Source organism: Gossypium hirsutum, chromosome A12, assembly GCF_007990345.1.
Source record: "Gossypium hirsutum isolate 1008001.06 chromosome A12, Gossypium_hirsutum_v2.1, whole genome shotgun sequence".
Classification (NCBI taxonomy): domain Eukaryota; kingdom Viridiplantae; phylum Streptophyta; class Magnoliopsida; order Malvales; family Malvaceae; genus Gossypium; species Gossypium hirsutum.
Genome location: NC_053435.1, coordinates 63,375,522 through 63,393,910, shown reverse-complemented (window position 1 = coordinate 63,393,910; position 18,389 = coordinate 63,375,522). Strand labels below are relative to the sequence as shown.

The 18,389-nt window shown below is 30.8% G+C and overlaps 1 protein-coding gene across 3 annotated transcripts; it reads right to left on the bottom strand.

The window, feature by feature from the left end:
- Positions 1-843: 843 nt before the first annotated feature.
- LOC107924315 (MADS-box protein SVP) lies at positions 844-4,301 on the bottom strand. 3 transcript variants are annotated; one of them, XM_016854703.2, is made up of 9 exons: positions 3,988-4,301; positions 3,350-3,565; positions 2,296-2,374; positions 1,817-1,881; positions 1,631-1,730; positions 1,514-1,555; positions 1,383-1,424; positions 1,164-1,312; positions 844-1,076 (listed from the first exon to the last, which is right to left on the bottom strand). In XM_016854703.2, exons 2-9 carry the CDS (start codon positions 3,529-3,531, stop codon positions 1,058-1,060), a joined length of 678 nt encoding a protein of 225 aa, XP_016710192.1. In that variant the 5' UTR covers positions 3,532-3,565; positions 3,988-4,301; the 3' UTR covers positions 844-1,057. The 3 variants fall into 3 exon arrangements, with proteins under 3 accessions (XP_016710192.1, XP_016710206.1, XP_016710200.1); XM_016854717.2 differs by having other exon boundaries at positions 3,996-4,296; XM_016854711.2 differs by having other exon boundaries at positions 3,895-4,292.
- Positions 4,302-18,389: the final 14,088 nt, after the last annotated feature.

Sequence of the window (18,389 nt, the reverse complement as noted above, 5' to 3'; positions counted from 1 at the left end):
CGTCCTCCCTTGTTGGCCGACGTTCAATTCTTATCAAAAGTGCATAGGCATAAATTTTTATCTCTTTTCTTGATTTTTAATTTTTTTTTTCTAAATTATCTTCTAAACTTTTGGATCTAAATTTTTTTTTATCTCAGCTTATACATTGAATTAAAATTATTTTTTCTTCTCTTCATAATCTTTCTTGTTCCTTGAAGCCTTCTAAACCCTTCCCTCTATATTTGATTATTTTGGTTTTATTTTTCTCTTTCTTTTTGTCTCTCTATTCTTTTTCCTTTCTAAATTTCAGTTTTATTTTTGGTTTAGATTTCGGTACCATGTTGAATAATGCCAAAATATGGTTTGAAAATTAGTAAAATGTTGGAGACACTGTCCTTTTCTGTTCTTTGAAGCGGCGAATTTCAATTCTTAGGAGGAGACCTGAATAGCTATTCGACGGTTTTTCTCGATACAGTCTGTATGAGCAATTCTTTTGAATACAAAGCCCTACTGAATAAGTGAAGGCGTCGAATAAATCGTGATTCGGTTGGCTATTACATCCCACCAAACATGTAATACTCTTAAAGAATTAAAGTTGGAATTTTAGGAACATATTTTGAATTTTTAGAAAAATTCTATAATATTTTTAATATTTTTAATTTCATTTTGATAATTTTTAAATTTTTTGTAGTTCTTTAAATTTAAATATATATATATTGATTTTGATTTACAATTTTATTTACTTTTTTAAAAAAATTATTAGAAATCCCGAACTTAGTGGCTTTACAAAAATACGAAAAGCAAAAATAGTGAAGGAAAAAAAAATAGTTTGAATGATGTGGATGATTATGATGAAGAATGGGCTTGTAAAGCTGAGCTTCAATTACCGGACAATATAGGACAAATTTTGGACATGGAAAGTGAGGTTATCGTTTCCTCAACCCAAGTATCCGATCCAAGTTTTTGATTAAAATTGAACTAAAAAACATCAAGGTCAGTTAGCTTTTCATTTCAATATCAATCCAAGTGATCATTTATATCGTACTCCAAGTCGATCGCCTCAAATCCTCCCGCACAGTTAACCAGAATATGGTAACCTGCAAGATATCCAAAAGACGAAAACAAGGGTTTGGCCATTGCTTTGTAACAGTAAATTTAGTATTTGTTTGTTCTTTCTAGCTTACCCTAATTTCAAGGATGTAACGGAGCTTTCGTAGTCATGCGGGTTACCGTTAGAGGTGCAGACGTTGGTCACCGACTCCGATGACTGACCTTCCTCACCGAAGATAATATTGTCCGAGTCACCGGCAACTTGTCTTGGGCCGTTAATTATCTGCAGTACCTTCAGTGATGAGAGCTTCTATATACTAGAAAGTGTAATATAGCATAAATAAAATAGTTACCTGCTGTTTCAATCGTTCATTTTCTTCCATCAATTGCATTCCCTGCTTGTTTTAAAAGAAATTGCTGAATATTACACATACAGTCGCAGGTTTTAGAAGAAATTACAATACATATATCTTTATGTACTGACCTTTCTTTGAAGGTCATTGATTTCTCTCATAATCCTTTGACCCTGAAATTAGAGATAAGTATGAATATATATATATATTGCTTTACAAAGGCAAAAGTTGCAAAAAATGTCAAAAACCTTTTTCTCCATCACACGGCTCAACCCAATTTCCAGAGATTTTTCTAGCTGCTGTAGTTCTTCAATATTTAATCCATGGAGTTCCTCACCTCTCATTTGCCTGTTTCAAGGCAAAATCCACTCTAACTTTATCTTCACATTTTGTATGAATAAGTTCATAAGAAACAGAAATAAATAAACGCATACCTCAGCTGATGACTTTTCTCTGCTATTTCCATAGTCAGCATGGACTGGTTGCTGTGTTCCACAAGCTACGTATTAGTAAAGGGATGAAAAAGTCAATATCATTTTTAAGTAGATAAAATTTAATGGTGAAGATACAATAATCATATTCAAAGCCCCGTATAATCTTATACAAATATTTAGTTTAATGGATATATTTAATCCTTTTTAAATATTTTCATATATTCGAAAAAAACCATATACTGATACCTTCATACCTAAATATGTATGCATACGTATCAAATATAACGAAAAAAATTATAAAAATAATGTGAAACAAGAGGCTCAACAGTGAGACTTTCACATCTACTACCCTATAGAATAATCTAAATTTTCATTCATCCCCAAGTAATTTTCCAGCCGACTGATTACATATTAATGTAAGAATTAAAAATAAAGAAATATGTCTGCATATATACAAGAAAAAATAAAAAGTCACTAACCTTCAGCCCAAGACAAGGTTGTTCCAGCTTCTCAAGGTTCTTTGAGCGCAAATGGTGCCTTTCTAGTATCTCCTTCATGCTTCAAGTCAAAATATTAAACCATCAGTTTTAATTTTTTTATTTTTTATTATCTCAACCTATAAAAATGGTTTGAATTATCCTAAAACTTTTTTATGATAATAATTGTATATAGTTTTAAAATATCATTTTTCAGATAGAATATCAAGCTTTTTGCTCGCTAGCTGCAATTATTATCTAAGTTAATGTAATTTGAGTATGAGTATTGGATATAAATATATATTTTAAGATTAATATAATATCTAAATCATCCTTATTTTACATAATTTGAACATTATGTGTAAATAGTACTATCTTTCAAAAATAGATTTTTTTTCTAAAAATCCCACTAATAGCTATATTAGCAGATATCATAAGCACAAATACATACCTACATGCATATATATACATATATAGTTAGATGAGTGTCCATTCTCTCAAAATATACTGGAGTATGCTACTGCAAAGTAATTTAAGGTGAAAAATAATGTGTTTCAGTCCCTAATAGTTTCCCTGAAGAAAATCTGTAAACTGGCAAAACCAACCAAGTGACACTAAACGGTAAAAAATAATTAAAAACAAAACAAATATCCCGACCTGAGACCAATACTTAAACTGTATATATATTATACATGAACTATTTTAGAATTCAACACTTCAAACAAAATATATGCACAAACACACACTATAAACTTCTCTTCCGAAACCCAATTTTCAAGACTGGTTTCATTCTTCCATCCCGTTAAACTTCCAGGGTTTTTAATAAAAGAAAATACAGATGAAAGAACAAGCTTTCTCCTCTCAAAGGTCTTAACAAACTACACAAAAAAAAAAAAACACATTTTTCTCAAAGTTGAAAGGTTTGTCCTTTTTCCCACTAAAGGAGAGTTAAAAATGTTACAACTACAATAGGGTAATTATACATTAAACGAAAAAAGAAGAAGTGAAAACTACAACAAACAAGTGTTTGAAAAAAGAGAAATGAAGAGAAGGGTACCTTGAGCTAGCATAGTCAAACAGCTTCCCAGTAGATGAGAAAATAATAAGAGCAACATCTGCATCACAAAGAATGGCGAGCTCCTCAGCTTTCTTAAACAACCCTCTTCTCCTTTTGGCAAAAGTTACCTGCCTTGCTGTACTGTTATCAATTTTCTTAATCTGAATCTTCTCTCTTGCCATTCCTTTTTCGACTTCTTGTTCCTTCCTAATAAAACTACCACAAAAAAAACAGTTGGTTGCCTTTTTAGTGTACTTCTGCAATTAAAGTTCTATTTTGGGAAAAACAGAAGCATGAAAAATCTGGAAACCCCCCCCCCCCAAAAAAAAAACAAAGAAAAGTTTCTATAAATAGAGAAAAAGCGAAATTAGAGAACGCAAAGGGACAAGTATGGGTTAAAAAATGGCGGCATTTTGCCAAATTTAGTGTTAAAGAGACAAAACCCTCAAAGAAAAACAGAAATGAGATTTTTAAAAATTTTCCATCCAACATGAAATCCAAGCCAAAGAAACCACAAAGAAGGAAAAAACAAAAAAGAACCCAACCTAAGTTTTAGTTTGAATGTGCTAAAGGAATGGTCGACGAAGAAGAGCAAAAAACAAGAGATGATTGGTGAGAAAGGTATGCTGATTTCATACTTATTTACCAGTTTGGTGGGTTATTGGGTTCGGTGCCAGAGAGAAGACGGCTTGTTGAGTAGTTTTTGTTTCCGAGCTCGTGAATGAAAAGCCACCAATGAAGATTTTTGAGAAATGGGAGAGAGAGAGAATCTGGCTTAGGGATAACGAAAAGACTTTTGCTTTGGCCAGTTAAAAAGGAAACCCCTTTTTAGTGAAGCAGGGAAGCTTTTCTTTATCCTTCTCCCGTGTATTCTAATTGTAATTGCAGCAAATGAAACCGGAAAGGAAATGGAGGGAATTGAAAAAGAACTGGGGCACAACTCGTATGTCATAAAATGACAGGGGGTTATTATAAATTTGTTAAAATAGTAGTATTCTTTTTTCTTTTTCAAAATTCACTATTAGTATAACTTGTTTAGTGATTATATTTTAATTTGTTGATTTTTAATATTTATATTTTGGAAATTTGGAAATTTTTGTTTTATTTAAATAATAATCATTAAATTTGTTAACGCTTCTTTGAATTAGCTGCAGTTAGTGAGATTAGGGGTGAGTAAAACTCGATTTGACTCGAAAAAATTAAAAAAATTTGAATTTTGAGTTAAACGAATCGAGTTATTCGAGTTAATCGAGTTATTCAAATTAAATCAATTTTTTTTAATTTCGAGTTCGTATCGAGTTGAGTTTTCGAATTCGAATAACTCGAATAATTCAAATAAATCGAATATCAAACTATAATATTTTACATTTTTACCTGAAACTCCAAATATTTCTACTTTTCCCAAAAACTTTTACTCTTCACTTTCTCCCCAAAACTTTTCCTCCCTTTCCATCCCAACCTCCTATTTACCCAAAATCCATTTCCCACCAAAAATTTACTCTTCCATTTACTTTTCCTTAAAATATTACTCCTAAAAACCCTCAACTTTTTATTTTCCCCCAAAATTTTTACTCCCTCCCATTTTTTCTCTAAAACTTTTACTCCCTTCACATCCCACCTCTCATCTACCCCAAACCCACCCCCTTAATTTTTTTTAATCCCTCCAAAATTTTACTCCCCTATTTACTTTCCCTAAAACTTTTACTCCCCAAAATTTTTTATTTTCCCCTTAAACTTTTACTTCTTACCCTTTACTCCAAAATAAAAAATCAAAGTTATCCAAAAAAATCCCTAAACATAAATACTAATAATTTTATATATATCTACTATTTATATTATTAAATTAAATTTCACATTTTATATTATTTATATTATTGAATTGTTTAGTCATATTGAATATTTATATTAAAATTGAATTATTAATGATGCTATAAAATATTCGTGTTAAAATTTTATATTGGTATCAATTTCACATTTTATCTTTAAAATAACTTTTATTAAAAAATCACATTTTTAATTTTAATATATTTTTTAACTCCAAAATACATAGTGACAAGAATCTGAAGATAATTGAAACAACTAAGCAAGCAAAGAAGCTAACCCTTATATAAAATATTAATAAATAAATTATGATGTGATGAAAATTAATAAATTTTTTTATTACGGTGGACAAATTTTATTACAGTGGGTGATAGTGATTATAAGGACCCAAAATTATTTTTTAAAATTGAACTCGAACAAATATATTCGATTCGATTCAAATTTCATCTCACTCGACTTGATTCGAGAAAATTTCAAATCAAATTAGGATGATAAAATATGATTCGTCAACTCGATTAACTTGAAATTTTTTCATTCGATTCGATCGAACGCTCACCCCTAAGTGAGATTAGATATTGTAATAATAATGTAGCGTGAGACAAAAAAAAACTAAATGCAACTCATTTAAAGGGGCCCTAAGATAAATTATGTTATTTCTAAATTTCATGTGACAAACATCTTATGGCATGAATGATATCATGTCAATTTCTTATTTCCATATATTATTTACAAAAATTTCAGATCATTCTAGCTAATAAATTTAATAGTTATTGTTTGAGTCAAGATTGAAATTTCAAAATTAGAAAAGTATGAGAACTAAAAATGACCGAATTGAAGAATATGAACTAAATTTACAATTATTACCATTTATGTTAGAATTGAATTTTTAAAATTTGAAAAGTACTTAACTAAAATCAATCAATTACAATATAGAAACTAAATCCACAACAGACAAATAGTACATGGACTAATAATAATACTTGACTTTTTCTTTTACTCTTTTGTAATCAAAGTAGATGTTTTCTTTTAGTTAGAATAGAGGCAAAACTCTTATTAGATTATACCACATACATTAGCTATGTGAAAAGACTTTATTTCAAAAATTTATTTATAAAAGACTAATTCAATAATCGAATCATAGGTGTCAATGAAACCTTGGTATTGTTGATTATGATGGAGGCCCTAGATCCTTAAGCACCTAGATTTGAGTCCCTTCATGTGAGATTGTGATGTATGCCATGGATGGATTTTAGTTTGATTCTTTTGGCTCTTCAATTTCTATACATTGTACTAGTTTGATTCTATGTTATAGTTTGCTCGAACATGTATTTGTACTTGTACTAGACTTGTGACTATACTGCATTAGTGTATAAATTCTTATCAATCTCAGATTAAATTCTTAAACATTTGACCTTTAATAAGAATTGATTAATTGTTTTATTGAAATTTTTTATGTAGAAATAAAAAAAACTCCATTATAATAATATCTATTATTTTCTTAAAAATTAGTTTTTAACTCATTTTTTTATCAAGTTAGTGTTAAGTTGAATTATTACACTAAACGTAACAAGAGTTGAGCACTTGAGCGTTGTAACACCCCTTACCCATATTCGTCGCCAGAATAGGGTTATAAGGCATTACCGAATAATACACATTATTCACATACATTTAAGCATTCATAATCGAAATCCAATCAAATCATTCACATCGTCCCTTATAAGGTTCTACGAAACCTTAAAAGATGCTTAGAAGTGGTTCAGGACTAAACCGATAACATATGCAAACTTTGAGAAACTTATAAAATTTTTTAACATTTAAGGGGTCACACGCCCTTATGAACAAGCCGCCGTGTGCCTTACATGGCTACCAGACACGCCCGTGTCAGAGGCCGTGTGAAAACAGGACATACATACTGACTTGCATCACAAGGTCAAAGACATGTCCGTATGCTAGGCCATGTGAAATCTAAGGGGGGTTACTGACTTGGGTCATACTGTAACAGTCCGGTTTAGACCCTAGTAGGAATAGTAGTTTCGGGACCACAAATCCGCGTCATAAAAAGGTTTAAATATTATTTCCTGTGTTATGATGTGTGAATTAGAATTTGTGAAAGTCTCGCATGAAAATTTGAATGTTTGTGTGCTTAATTTAATAAAAAAGGACCTAATCGTGTAAATGTAAAAGTTGTGTGCTAGATGTTAAAAGTGCCTATTTAACTTGGCTTTATAATTGAGAGGTCCTTATGTGGTTATTATGCCATTTACATGTATAATGAACATTTATAGCCTTAATATATGTGAATTTATAATGGTTTAATAAAAGAGCAAAATTGTCATTTAGATTATATGTTAATTAAAATAAAACAAAACCTTCAAATAAGCTAATTTCATGCTTATGTTGCCGAAATCATCAAAAGAAAAAGAAAAGAAATACAAGCTAGGGTTCGGCCTTGATTTTCATGATTCAAGTATGTGTTTTGATCGGTTTTTGATAATTTCTACGTTTTTGTAATCGTTGCTTCGTATACTATCAAACCCATGTCTCAATTTCTAATTTTGATGATGATTTTGAAATATTCCATTGATGAAATTATGATCTTTGTAAAGTTAGTTGTTGATAAATGAAAGTTTGATGTTGGGTTTACATGTTTTATCTTTGAATTTTTGATGATTTTGAGTAAAATAGACTAAATTGTGAAAATGAGAAATTGAGGGACTAAAATGTGAAATAAATGAAATATGTGGACTAGTATGAGAATTCAACTAAGCTTGTGTACAAGAAAATTATGTGTATTTTGTGATTTTGTGATTTAGGGACTAAATTGTCGACATGTGAAAATGTGATGGTTAGTTTGCAAAATGCCCTAATTGTGTGTATATGGATTGGTTTGAATGATTTAGTGAATAAAATGATTAATTTTTTAATGCAAATAGATTAAGAAAAGAGGAATTCAGACTTAGACCGAGGGAAGTCGAAGATTATAGAGTAAACAGTCCTAGTCGACAATTCCAAGTACGAAGTAAGTTCGTACATAAAACATGATGTTACAAATATATTTTTGATACTTGGATTATACCTAGATTGTATATATAATTGATTATGGTTGAATACGATGAAAAATCAATGGTATTTAGCACTAAGTGTGTGATTCAAAATAACTTCAGCTATCTAAGGTACTAAGTGTGCGATACCGAGATAGCTTCGGTTAATTGAAATGGCACTAAGTGTATGGAATCGTTCTAGCTTCGGCTAACCCTTAAAGCACTAAGTGTGCGGATATTAAAGCATGAATAATCTCCTGAAAGTCTTAAAATATCTAAACGAGAGATGAGAATGAAAATGAATAAATACGGGAAGGTTTAGGTATGTATGATACCTATGTGATAAATGATGTTATACATATGAAGTTCATTGAATTGGTATAAATATATGAATGATGTCGGTATAGAATTGATAGATGAGTTGAGAATTAATAAGTACCCCGGTGTTGATGTTTTACATTTTATAAACTGTTGATGATTTTTGGTACGAGCTTACTAAGCTTTTGGAAGCTTACTCTGTATATGTTTGCATTGTTCTTATAGATATCGAAGCTACTGTGAGCTCGGGGATTGTCGAGGATCGTCACCACACTATCGAATCTTATTTCGGTACCTTTTGAAAATGTATCTAGTAAAGTATGGCATGTATAGTCTAGAAGTACTTTGGATAGGTTTTGTAATGTTTATATTTAGCCATGTGATGTGGTTTGATATGGTTGTGTTTATGTTTTGATTTTGGTATACGAAATGTGATGCAAAAAGATCTATTTGATGTGTTCATGAATGGCTAAGAGAAATGGTAAGTTTGGTAAGTTTTGGTATGAGAGTTGGTCATGAGTTTAGAGATTATGAGACCATATGTTTTGATATGATTTGGTCTTATGTTTTGGCACAATTAAGTTGAGTTTATAAGCGTGTAAAATGGTTAATAATGTTATGTCATGAATGTTGTAAGGTTTGGTAAAGAAATTGGCTGAAATTGTTATGTAAAAATGCTTGGTTTGGTACTTATAGGTTTGACCCATTTGGGGTGGCAAGTTGGCTATTCAAATGGCTTATTTTTGTCCACATGGGCATGTGTCTCAACTGTGTGCGACACACGGTTATGTTACACGGTCGTGTGTCCCTTGGGGTACCCTACAATTGTAAGTCAGATTGGACTACGGCCAAGGCATACGGGCATGTGGTTAGCCGTGTGGCCCAAGTCAGATTCAACCACGGCCAAAGCACACGGGCGTGCCTTGTGGCCTTGTGAACAAGTCAGTATGTATGCCCTGTTTTGACACGATCTAGACACACGGGCGTGTCTAAAGCAGTGTGAGGCACACGCCTGTTCTCACGGGTGTGTGACCTGTACTTGTTTGAAAAATGTTTAAATTTTGGAGAAATTTTGTATGTGTTCGGTTTAGTCTGGCCACTTTCTAATACATGTTTAAGGTCTCGATGACCTATATAAGGGACTCTATATTGATGATTGATCTTTAATGCTTTGATGCTTATGAAATGAATGTTAATGTTTCGATTTTGTCCAGTAATGCCTTTAACCCTAGTTCGGCAACAGATACGGGTTAGGGGTGTTACACACATGAATGACCATACGCACATGTGCCAGCCTATGTGCCACACACAGCCAGTAGACAAGCCCGTGTGTCTAGGCCGTGTCAAAACTGTAGGGTATACTGACTTTAATCTGTGTCTCTACCTGTGTGGACAAAAATAGGCCATTTGCAAAGCCAATTTGCCACCTATTCTCAAGCTCACCTAACCATCAAAATGGTATCTTTTCATCATATATATAGGTAGCCAAAACATACCAAATCACATATAATTCATGTCATTTCATAATAAACCATTTCACTACTTAAATTCTCAGCCATAATCATGCCAAAACCATCAAACTTGCATAATTTCAAAATGCATTTCATCATTATCATCTTATCAGCTATTTCATGCCACAAGACTTACCATTTCAATATCACATAATCAAGTCACCACATACCATTATTCCAACCTTAATACTCCCATTTACAACTAATTAAAATAACAACCATATAACTACACCAAACAAGCCAACATATATACATGACATAAATAACTTATCAAACACATAACTTAAGCCAACTTAAATGGCCAAATCCACACCAACATTTACAAGCCAAATCTCATGGCTAAAATCAAGTCTCAAAACATACCACAATGACACTAGTCTATACATGCCATATACCAAAAATACAAAGCTCCAAAAGTACCAACAAGATGATCGATAGTGCGATGACGTATTCCCGACGACCCCCGAGTCCAAGCTAGCTTTGATAATATATAAAACATGGAAAGAACAAACAAAGTAAGCTTTAAAATCTTAGTAAGCCATATACAAACAAAGCTATCACTTGAACATTTGCATTTCAATTCAAATATATTTAACATAGCTAATACCATTCAAATTCACAAACCTTTCCATTGAACATATATTCAATGTCTTAATCAAGTTCATCAAATATTTCCCTTTTCAATATTCGTATGAATTTTGTACGTACTTGAGTCACTTAGCTCATTCACATATTCTTTCTCGACTTGACTTTACCCGTTGAACCGTTTGGAATCATTAAGGATGCTCGAAAATCACATAAGCTCATACAATGCCATATCCCAGATATGGTCTTACATGTTATCACATATCGATGCCACTGTCCCAGACAGGGTCTTACACGAAATCGATGTATGATGCCAATGTCCCAGACATGGTCTTACACATAATCTCAATACAATGTCAATGTCCCAGACATGGTCTTACATGTAATCACATCTTGATACCTAATGTCATGACATCAGTATCCTGTACTATTCCTAAGGTTCATACGAGACTTTCAAATGTCGTAACTCTGTCGATTCTTGCTCGTAATTGTTCTTTCAACGTTCATAACAATTCAATGACAAATAAATACATATAATTCAATTTAAAGACATTTATTTGCATATGAACTTACTTCGTAGCCGGAATAGACGAATCAGACCGAATACTCAATAACTTTCGATTTCCCTCAATCTAAATCCAATTCCTTTCTTTCAGGATCTATATAAATTAAAAATTAACTCTTTTATTCCTCAATTCATTCAATTTCATCCAAAAACACATATTTGGGCATTTTTTCACTTTAGCCCCTAAAGTTACATATTTATTCAATTTAGTCTCTATTTCACAAATACACAAAATTACACAATATCTTTCAAATACATGCTAGCCGAATTTCTATAGGCTCCATAACAGCCCATATTTTTCATTTATTTCACAATTTAACCTTTCAATTTACGCTTTTCTCAATTTAATCCCTAATTGACATTTTTTGTCAAAAATCACTTTACAAAACATGTATATCAAACACCAAGCTTGCATAATTCATCATCAAACATCATAAAACTCATGAATTCATCAATGGCATTTTTCAAAATCACTAACAAACTCAAAAATTAAGGTATGGGCTAGCTAGTACTCAAAGCAACGATCACAAAAAACATAAAAATCATCAAAAACTGAGCTAAAACTATAACTTAATCAAAGCTTCAAGTTGTCGAAACCCTAAACACATCCAAGCTCTCTTTTCTTCTTCAAATTCGGTGCAACAAGATGACAATGGACTAATTTCATGTTTGTTTTATTTTAATTATACATTAATTCTATTTTTGCTATTTTAACCTTAATTAAACCATTTAAAAACAACTTAATGGATGCCCATTTATGAAAATTTCCACTATCAATGGTCTAATTACAATATAAGGACCTTTCATTTAATAAGCCATAACAATTAAGCACTTTTAACAAGTGGAATGCAACTTTTGCGTTTTACGCGATTTAGTCTTTTTTTCTCAAATTGAGCTATTAAACGATAAAATTAACTCACGAAATTTTCAGACATATAGATTCACATACTGTAAACACCAAAAATAATATTAAAATAATTTTATGATCGCGAATTTGTGGTCTCGAAACCACTGTTCTGATTTAGCTAAAACCGGACTGTTACAAAGGTTCATAATGTTGAATGAAAAGTGACAAATATGTGTAGAAATATAATTTTACTGGACTACATTCAATTAAATTTGCATGAGTTTTTTTATGGACATTTAAATAGGGGAGGAGATCCCTCAAATCCATCCTTTAGCCTTTGCTTGATAGGGTGGAAAGAAAATTAGAAAGATGAAAAAAAAATGAAGGGATAACAAACTAGAAGGATGGAAAATTGAAGGGATAAAAAGTTAGAAGAATAGAAAACATAATTTTTTTCCATAGGTGTGCTTGGTAGGAGAGATGGAAGAGGATACATATCTCTCTTATTTTCTCTATTCTCCTTATGTCAATTTGGAAGGATTGATTTTTATTCATTAGGAAGGAAAATGTTCATCACTCCTATTTGTTGGAAAAAAATCTAGTTTGAAAACGATTTTCATGCATAGCAGAAAAATAAAAATTTGAAAATCAAGCTGATTTTTTATATTTATAGCAATAAAATTTTCCTGAAATATACCTGTACTTTGACCGAAATGGATCCTTGACATTCCCAACTTTCAACCAAACGACCTTCTCCTCTATCCTCATACCATGAGTCGCTTCGGGTGTGGGCTCAAACAATTTCGAAGCAAACACAAAACCAAAAATAATTTTCTTACTTTTAGTAGGAAAGTAAATCTCTCTCTCTTTCTTATAGAAATCGATAGAATTTTTATTCTTAGACAATAGAATTTATACATAGAAATAAATTCTGACTATTTTCCAGTAGAATAACAATATCTCAAAAGTCGTAACACCTAATACCGACCCAATTGTCAAATTAAGGCATCAGAATGCCACATTCGTTGTTAAAGCAAATATAAATAATTACAGATCAATTTATCATTACATTCAAATTGTTAGGATCATTATACATTTTAATGAAATTTAGACTTATATCCAATCTGTATACAAGCTAACGATATCTCTTTTGATAGTCTACATTCGATCAAGGATTAAATTATAAGGTTTCTAAAATTTTAGAATGACATGCAATGTTTGGGGTTTCACGTCGCCACGTCACAACATTACTCTCTGACTTGGTCTCGTTGCGATGTGGTATGTACATCATCGCAACGTGGTATGTACGTCGTCGTGATGTGCATTCTGTTTTCATGAATCTTCTATACTTCGATTCTCAACACCTAAAATAATGTTCATATACCACATTTCAATCAAATTTAACCTTTTGTTTCCACTAAAATTTTTTATACATGCTTTGTTTTTAACCTATGTACATACCATATTTTATACCATAAAATTTATTTCATACCACTTTTCTTTCGACCTTTGATGATGTGATGAGATGAGCCGAAGTCGTGCTACTTCGAGCGAGTACTTCAATCTGATCTTCTACCTATGCATTGTAAAATAACGCGTTCTGCTCATGAAAGCTTGGTAAGTACCCATGAATCCAAATCTCATTTTTACCTTGATTTCTATATATTAAAAAATATTATTGCTATTACATTTCTTAAATATATATATCTTAATAATTAACATAGTATATTTTTAATAATTAGTAGATCATTTCGTATTTATACGATTTATTATCATCATAATTTACTACTTTCATGTTTTTATGGATTGACAAGAACAAAACTTTTACCAATCTTATTCACTATATTATCACTTCACAGTTTAACAAAAATTATTATCAGAATCCTTTACTTGTCATCTCATTGTGTAAGATGAATTTTTCATCAAACTTGCTTACTATAACTTTTTTATTTTATCATTATCTTCTATAATTCAACAAAGGCCCAATGTAGACTTAACAGAATGCATAGGATATGTGGAAACATTATAGTAATGCATGAAAATGCAACTTTCACAGTATTGCATCAAAATGCACAGTTACAGTATTGCACCGAAGTGCACAGTCAGAATAGAGAATGTGTTAACTTTTTCCTTAATGGCATGCCATCTATATCTTAATAGTTCTCATCTTGTTTACTTTGGGCAAATATGACGAAAATCACTTCATTTTCACCTTTCAGAATAGAATTTGCATATTTTGAATTTATTTCAAACTAGTCCTGAATCAAACAACTCAATAAACAAAATTATCAACTTTCTTTGACACCTGAAACATAATTCACTATCTTATAAAAATTTCATATTCACTAATAAAATTTTACCATAGCTTCCCACATGCCTCTTTTGCATATTTCACAACTTAGTTTTTTTTTTCATAATTCTTTCATTTCACTAAAATAATTCATATAATAAATATAATTTAATAATTATTTCCATCATTCACTATTCTTTGTAATTCAATCACACTTTCACTTCATACATATACCATTTCGTCACACTTTCTTACACATTCTATTTATCCATATAATATTTCACAATTTAACTACAATTTTACACTTTTTCAATTTAATCCTTATCTTTCCACAACTTAAAGAATAATTGTAATTTGAATTACAATAATCATGTATTTTTTCATTCTCTACTACATTCTTCACTTATCAAATAGTTTCTTGTAAACATTCATAACTTTTCAATTTAGTCCCTTTTGTGTCATAAAAGTTTAATATTCACTAATAATTCACTTTAATACCACATAGAATTAAACTCAATATCATAAACAATTCCCTAAAATTCTCCATTAATACTTTATTACACATATAAAATTTTAGTCAATTTCCTTTCTAGTCTTCTTTACATAAAGTTCACTTCACTTACTTTACAATCTTTTCGATTTAGTCCCTGCTAGCATATGTTTTCATTAATCACCATCCTCTTAATTAGTGTTCTCTTCACTTCTATATATCATTATACTTAAATATGTTATTTCAAAACTCTTAATACACTTAGTCACTTTTGTATATTTTACAAATTGATCCCTTTTCAATATGAAATTTATTTATTTTACTATATAATTACTTCAATCAAATAATTCATTATAATATCTTATTTCACTTGTCAATTTCACTTTTTTATGCACTTTACTTTTCTTATTTCAATTTTAAATTTACAATTTAGTCTTTATCATCATAAAAGTTTTATATTTTTCAACAATTTCACTTTTATAATATTTTATGCATATTTCATCATTTCATATGTAACACCCTATACTCAGCCCGGTCATTGAGCCTGAGTAACAAGACGCTACACCACCGTCTTATCATTCACATAACATAATACACCTTATTGACATGCAATTACCATCATAATCATATAATTACAAGATGTTTAAGCCTAGTTCTCCTTAGATTAGGTTAAAATCAACTAAACATTCATTAAACGATCATGTCACGAGCTAGAAACATGCTTAGAGACCATTTAATAGAAATTTTCAAAAGATCACGTAGTTATCGACACTTATTCGATGGTATCGATATTTCTTATATATGGTATCGATATCAACCTGAAAATTGGTACCAAATTAGCATTTTGTTTTCCTGCAAAATTTTAAAACAAACAAACTATCGATACAAATAAAAAAGTATCGGTATTTTTACCCCGAGTATCGATACTCGAGAAATGGTATCGATACCAAAATAAGCTACCAACTTCCTGCACATTCGAAATATCATGGAGGTGTTAATACTAAATACCCAATTATCAATACCTCTACACAAAATAGCAAGAATAACACTAAAACAAGACATTTAACAGAATCATACATATACCAAACATCATGCATTTATAACCTTAAAATTCAACATCAAAAGCATTAGAATTTGCAGTTCAATAAGTCATTATTAATTTAAGCTAAGCAAATCAAAGTACTAGTTTGAAACGTCCATAATTTCTATGAGTAATAAAATCGAGCAATCATTTAAAACATCATGGAAATAATCAATTGACAAATCCACCACATTGCCTTATTCCCATAGTTGAAAACAATAGTTATAAAATCACCTACTCAACACTAAGACTACTTGGATCACTCCCTTCGTATTCTTGCACCACTCACACCACAACGCTAACTGTCTACCAAGGTTTAGAAAGAGTGGGTGAGCTTAAGCAAGCTCAATGAATGATTGAAATAACCACCAAATAGACATGCATTCACACGTTAAACGAAAATGAACAAAGCTCAACTATATACACAATTTATTATGAAAACATACTAACATATTCATGTAATATTAATCAACTCATTTAACTTATTATTCACATGTTTATACACACATCACATATCGTAGTATCACCTTTTATAAAATCACAATTAAACGATAATTTGGCACTTGAGACTATGAAATGTAAAAGTGGGCTTTATCACCACACATCGGATACACAGATCTCCAACACATCGATGACTCAATGAGTCTGTAACATTTAGCTAACACTCTCTAACACACAAACATATCCCATTGAGTGGAGCCGAGCTCACATTCCCTTATCTCTCCAAATCTATCCTGGGCTTTAATGTCCCCAAAACACAACACAATGGTGAGTACTTGTAAATCTTATGGCATGCCAACTATCCAATAGTCTCAAAGATCATAAACTCTAAACCCTAAACCCTAAAATGTCTACAATTAAACACACATTTTACTTACTGTTTTCTGTACTTTTTCACTATACATTCACTTTATATACACAACATTATGATTTTCAATCAACATATACAACATGCCCCACAATTAACACTTTCACAATAGCTATAACAAGCATATTTCAGATGTCACAATTTCACATCTTAATTCTCAATTTCACAACACACAATCACATATTTCACAAATTAAATAAGGGTATGAGAAAGCTTACACTTGAAACTTAGAGTAGGGTTTTAGGCTACTCCTAAGCTCCCAATTAATGTTATGAATTGTGCTTACTAATAGGATTCCAAACACTCACCGTTTGCACTTTCGCTTAGATGCCAAAAGCTTAAACTAGCTTTTGCTTGCCTTTCGCTTTACTCGTAGATGGTCCTAACGATTCTGAAGCTTTATCAAAGTAAATCACACGATAAACACAATTATCATTTAGCCAATGACTTAACTAAATCACCAAAAAACACAAGCCTAAGCTAGTTCCTCATGAAATTGAAATTTTGACTAGCTTAACTAAAACATACAAATCTCAACACCTACTCATTCTTATCGCATAAAATTGATTCCAATTGACTAATTATACATTTAAGAACAACTCTCAACCTTCAAACTAAACAAAACTACAAAGATTCATAGTTCCTAAATTTCAACATATTATGGCAAATTTTCACTAAAATTCAATAAAACCTTGGAAAACTTTAAGAGAATTCTAGAAACCTTCTAATCACTTTAAAATAAGTTGAAAACACTTTGAAACATTGTTTTCCTTCAAAATCTTTGAAACATTATTTTCCTTCAAAATCTCGAAATCCACTATTAATGACCAAATTTTCAACATTTATTCAAAACTGTCGATTCAGTAGGTAAAAACTCTATTTAAAAGACTAGATATCATCAAAAACTAATAGAAAATTGAATTGTTACATTCTATAGGAGAAAAAAGAATGTTTGGTTAAAGATGCAGAAAACCCACAAGTTGTGCAATGGCAAGATCAATGGTGTTTGTTTTATGATTTTTATGGAATTTTAAAGAGGTTTAATGCTAGGATGATGATAGAAATCAAAGGACCGAAGTTTTGGAGAAGAAAATTTAAGGAATGAAGCTTGGGGATGCAAGAGATGACAAAAAAAAAGAAGAGGAAGGGTTTTCTTGAGTTTTATTATAGATGGGAGGAAGAAATAGGTTAATTTTAAACTTTGGTAAATTTATCCTTTTCGTAACAACCCGTTTTTAGTCAAATAGGAAAAGTGGTTTTGGGACCACAAATCCAAAGTCAAAATAATAATTTTATTATTTTTTAATGTCTACAGCTTGAATATAAGATTGTGTGAATTTTTTGTTAAGAAATTTTGTCGTTTGAATGCTTAATTCGATAAAAAGGACTAAATCGCGTAAAGTGTAAAACTTATGTTCTATTAGCTAAATGTATTAAATGGCTATGAAATTAAATAGTAGAGGCGCTTATGTAGTAATTATCCCATATTTAATGTTAATGGACATTTATGGACATACATTAAGTGTTTTTAATAGTTTTTAATTAAGGCTAAATAGGTAATTTGGTTATTTAAAGTAAAATAAATAAAACATAAACCAAATTTTTATGTTATCATCTTCCTTA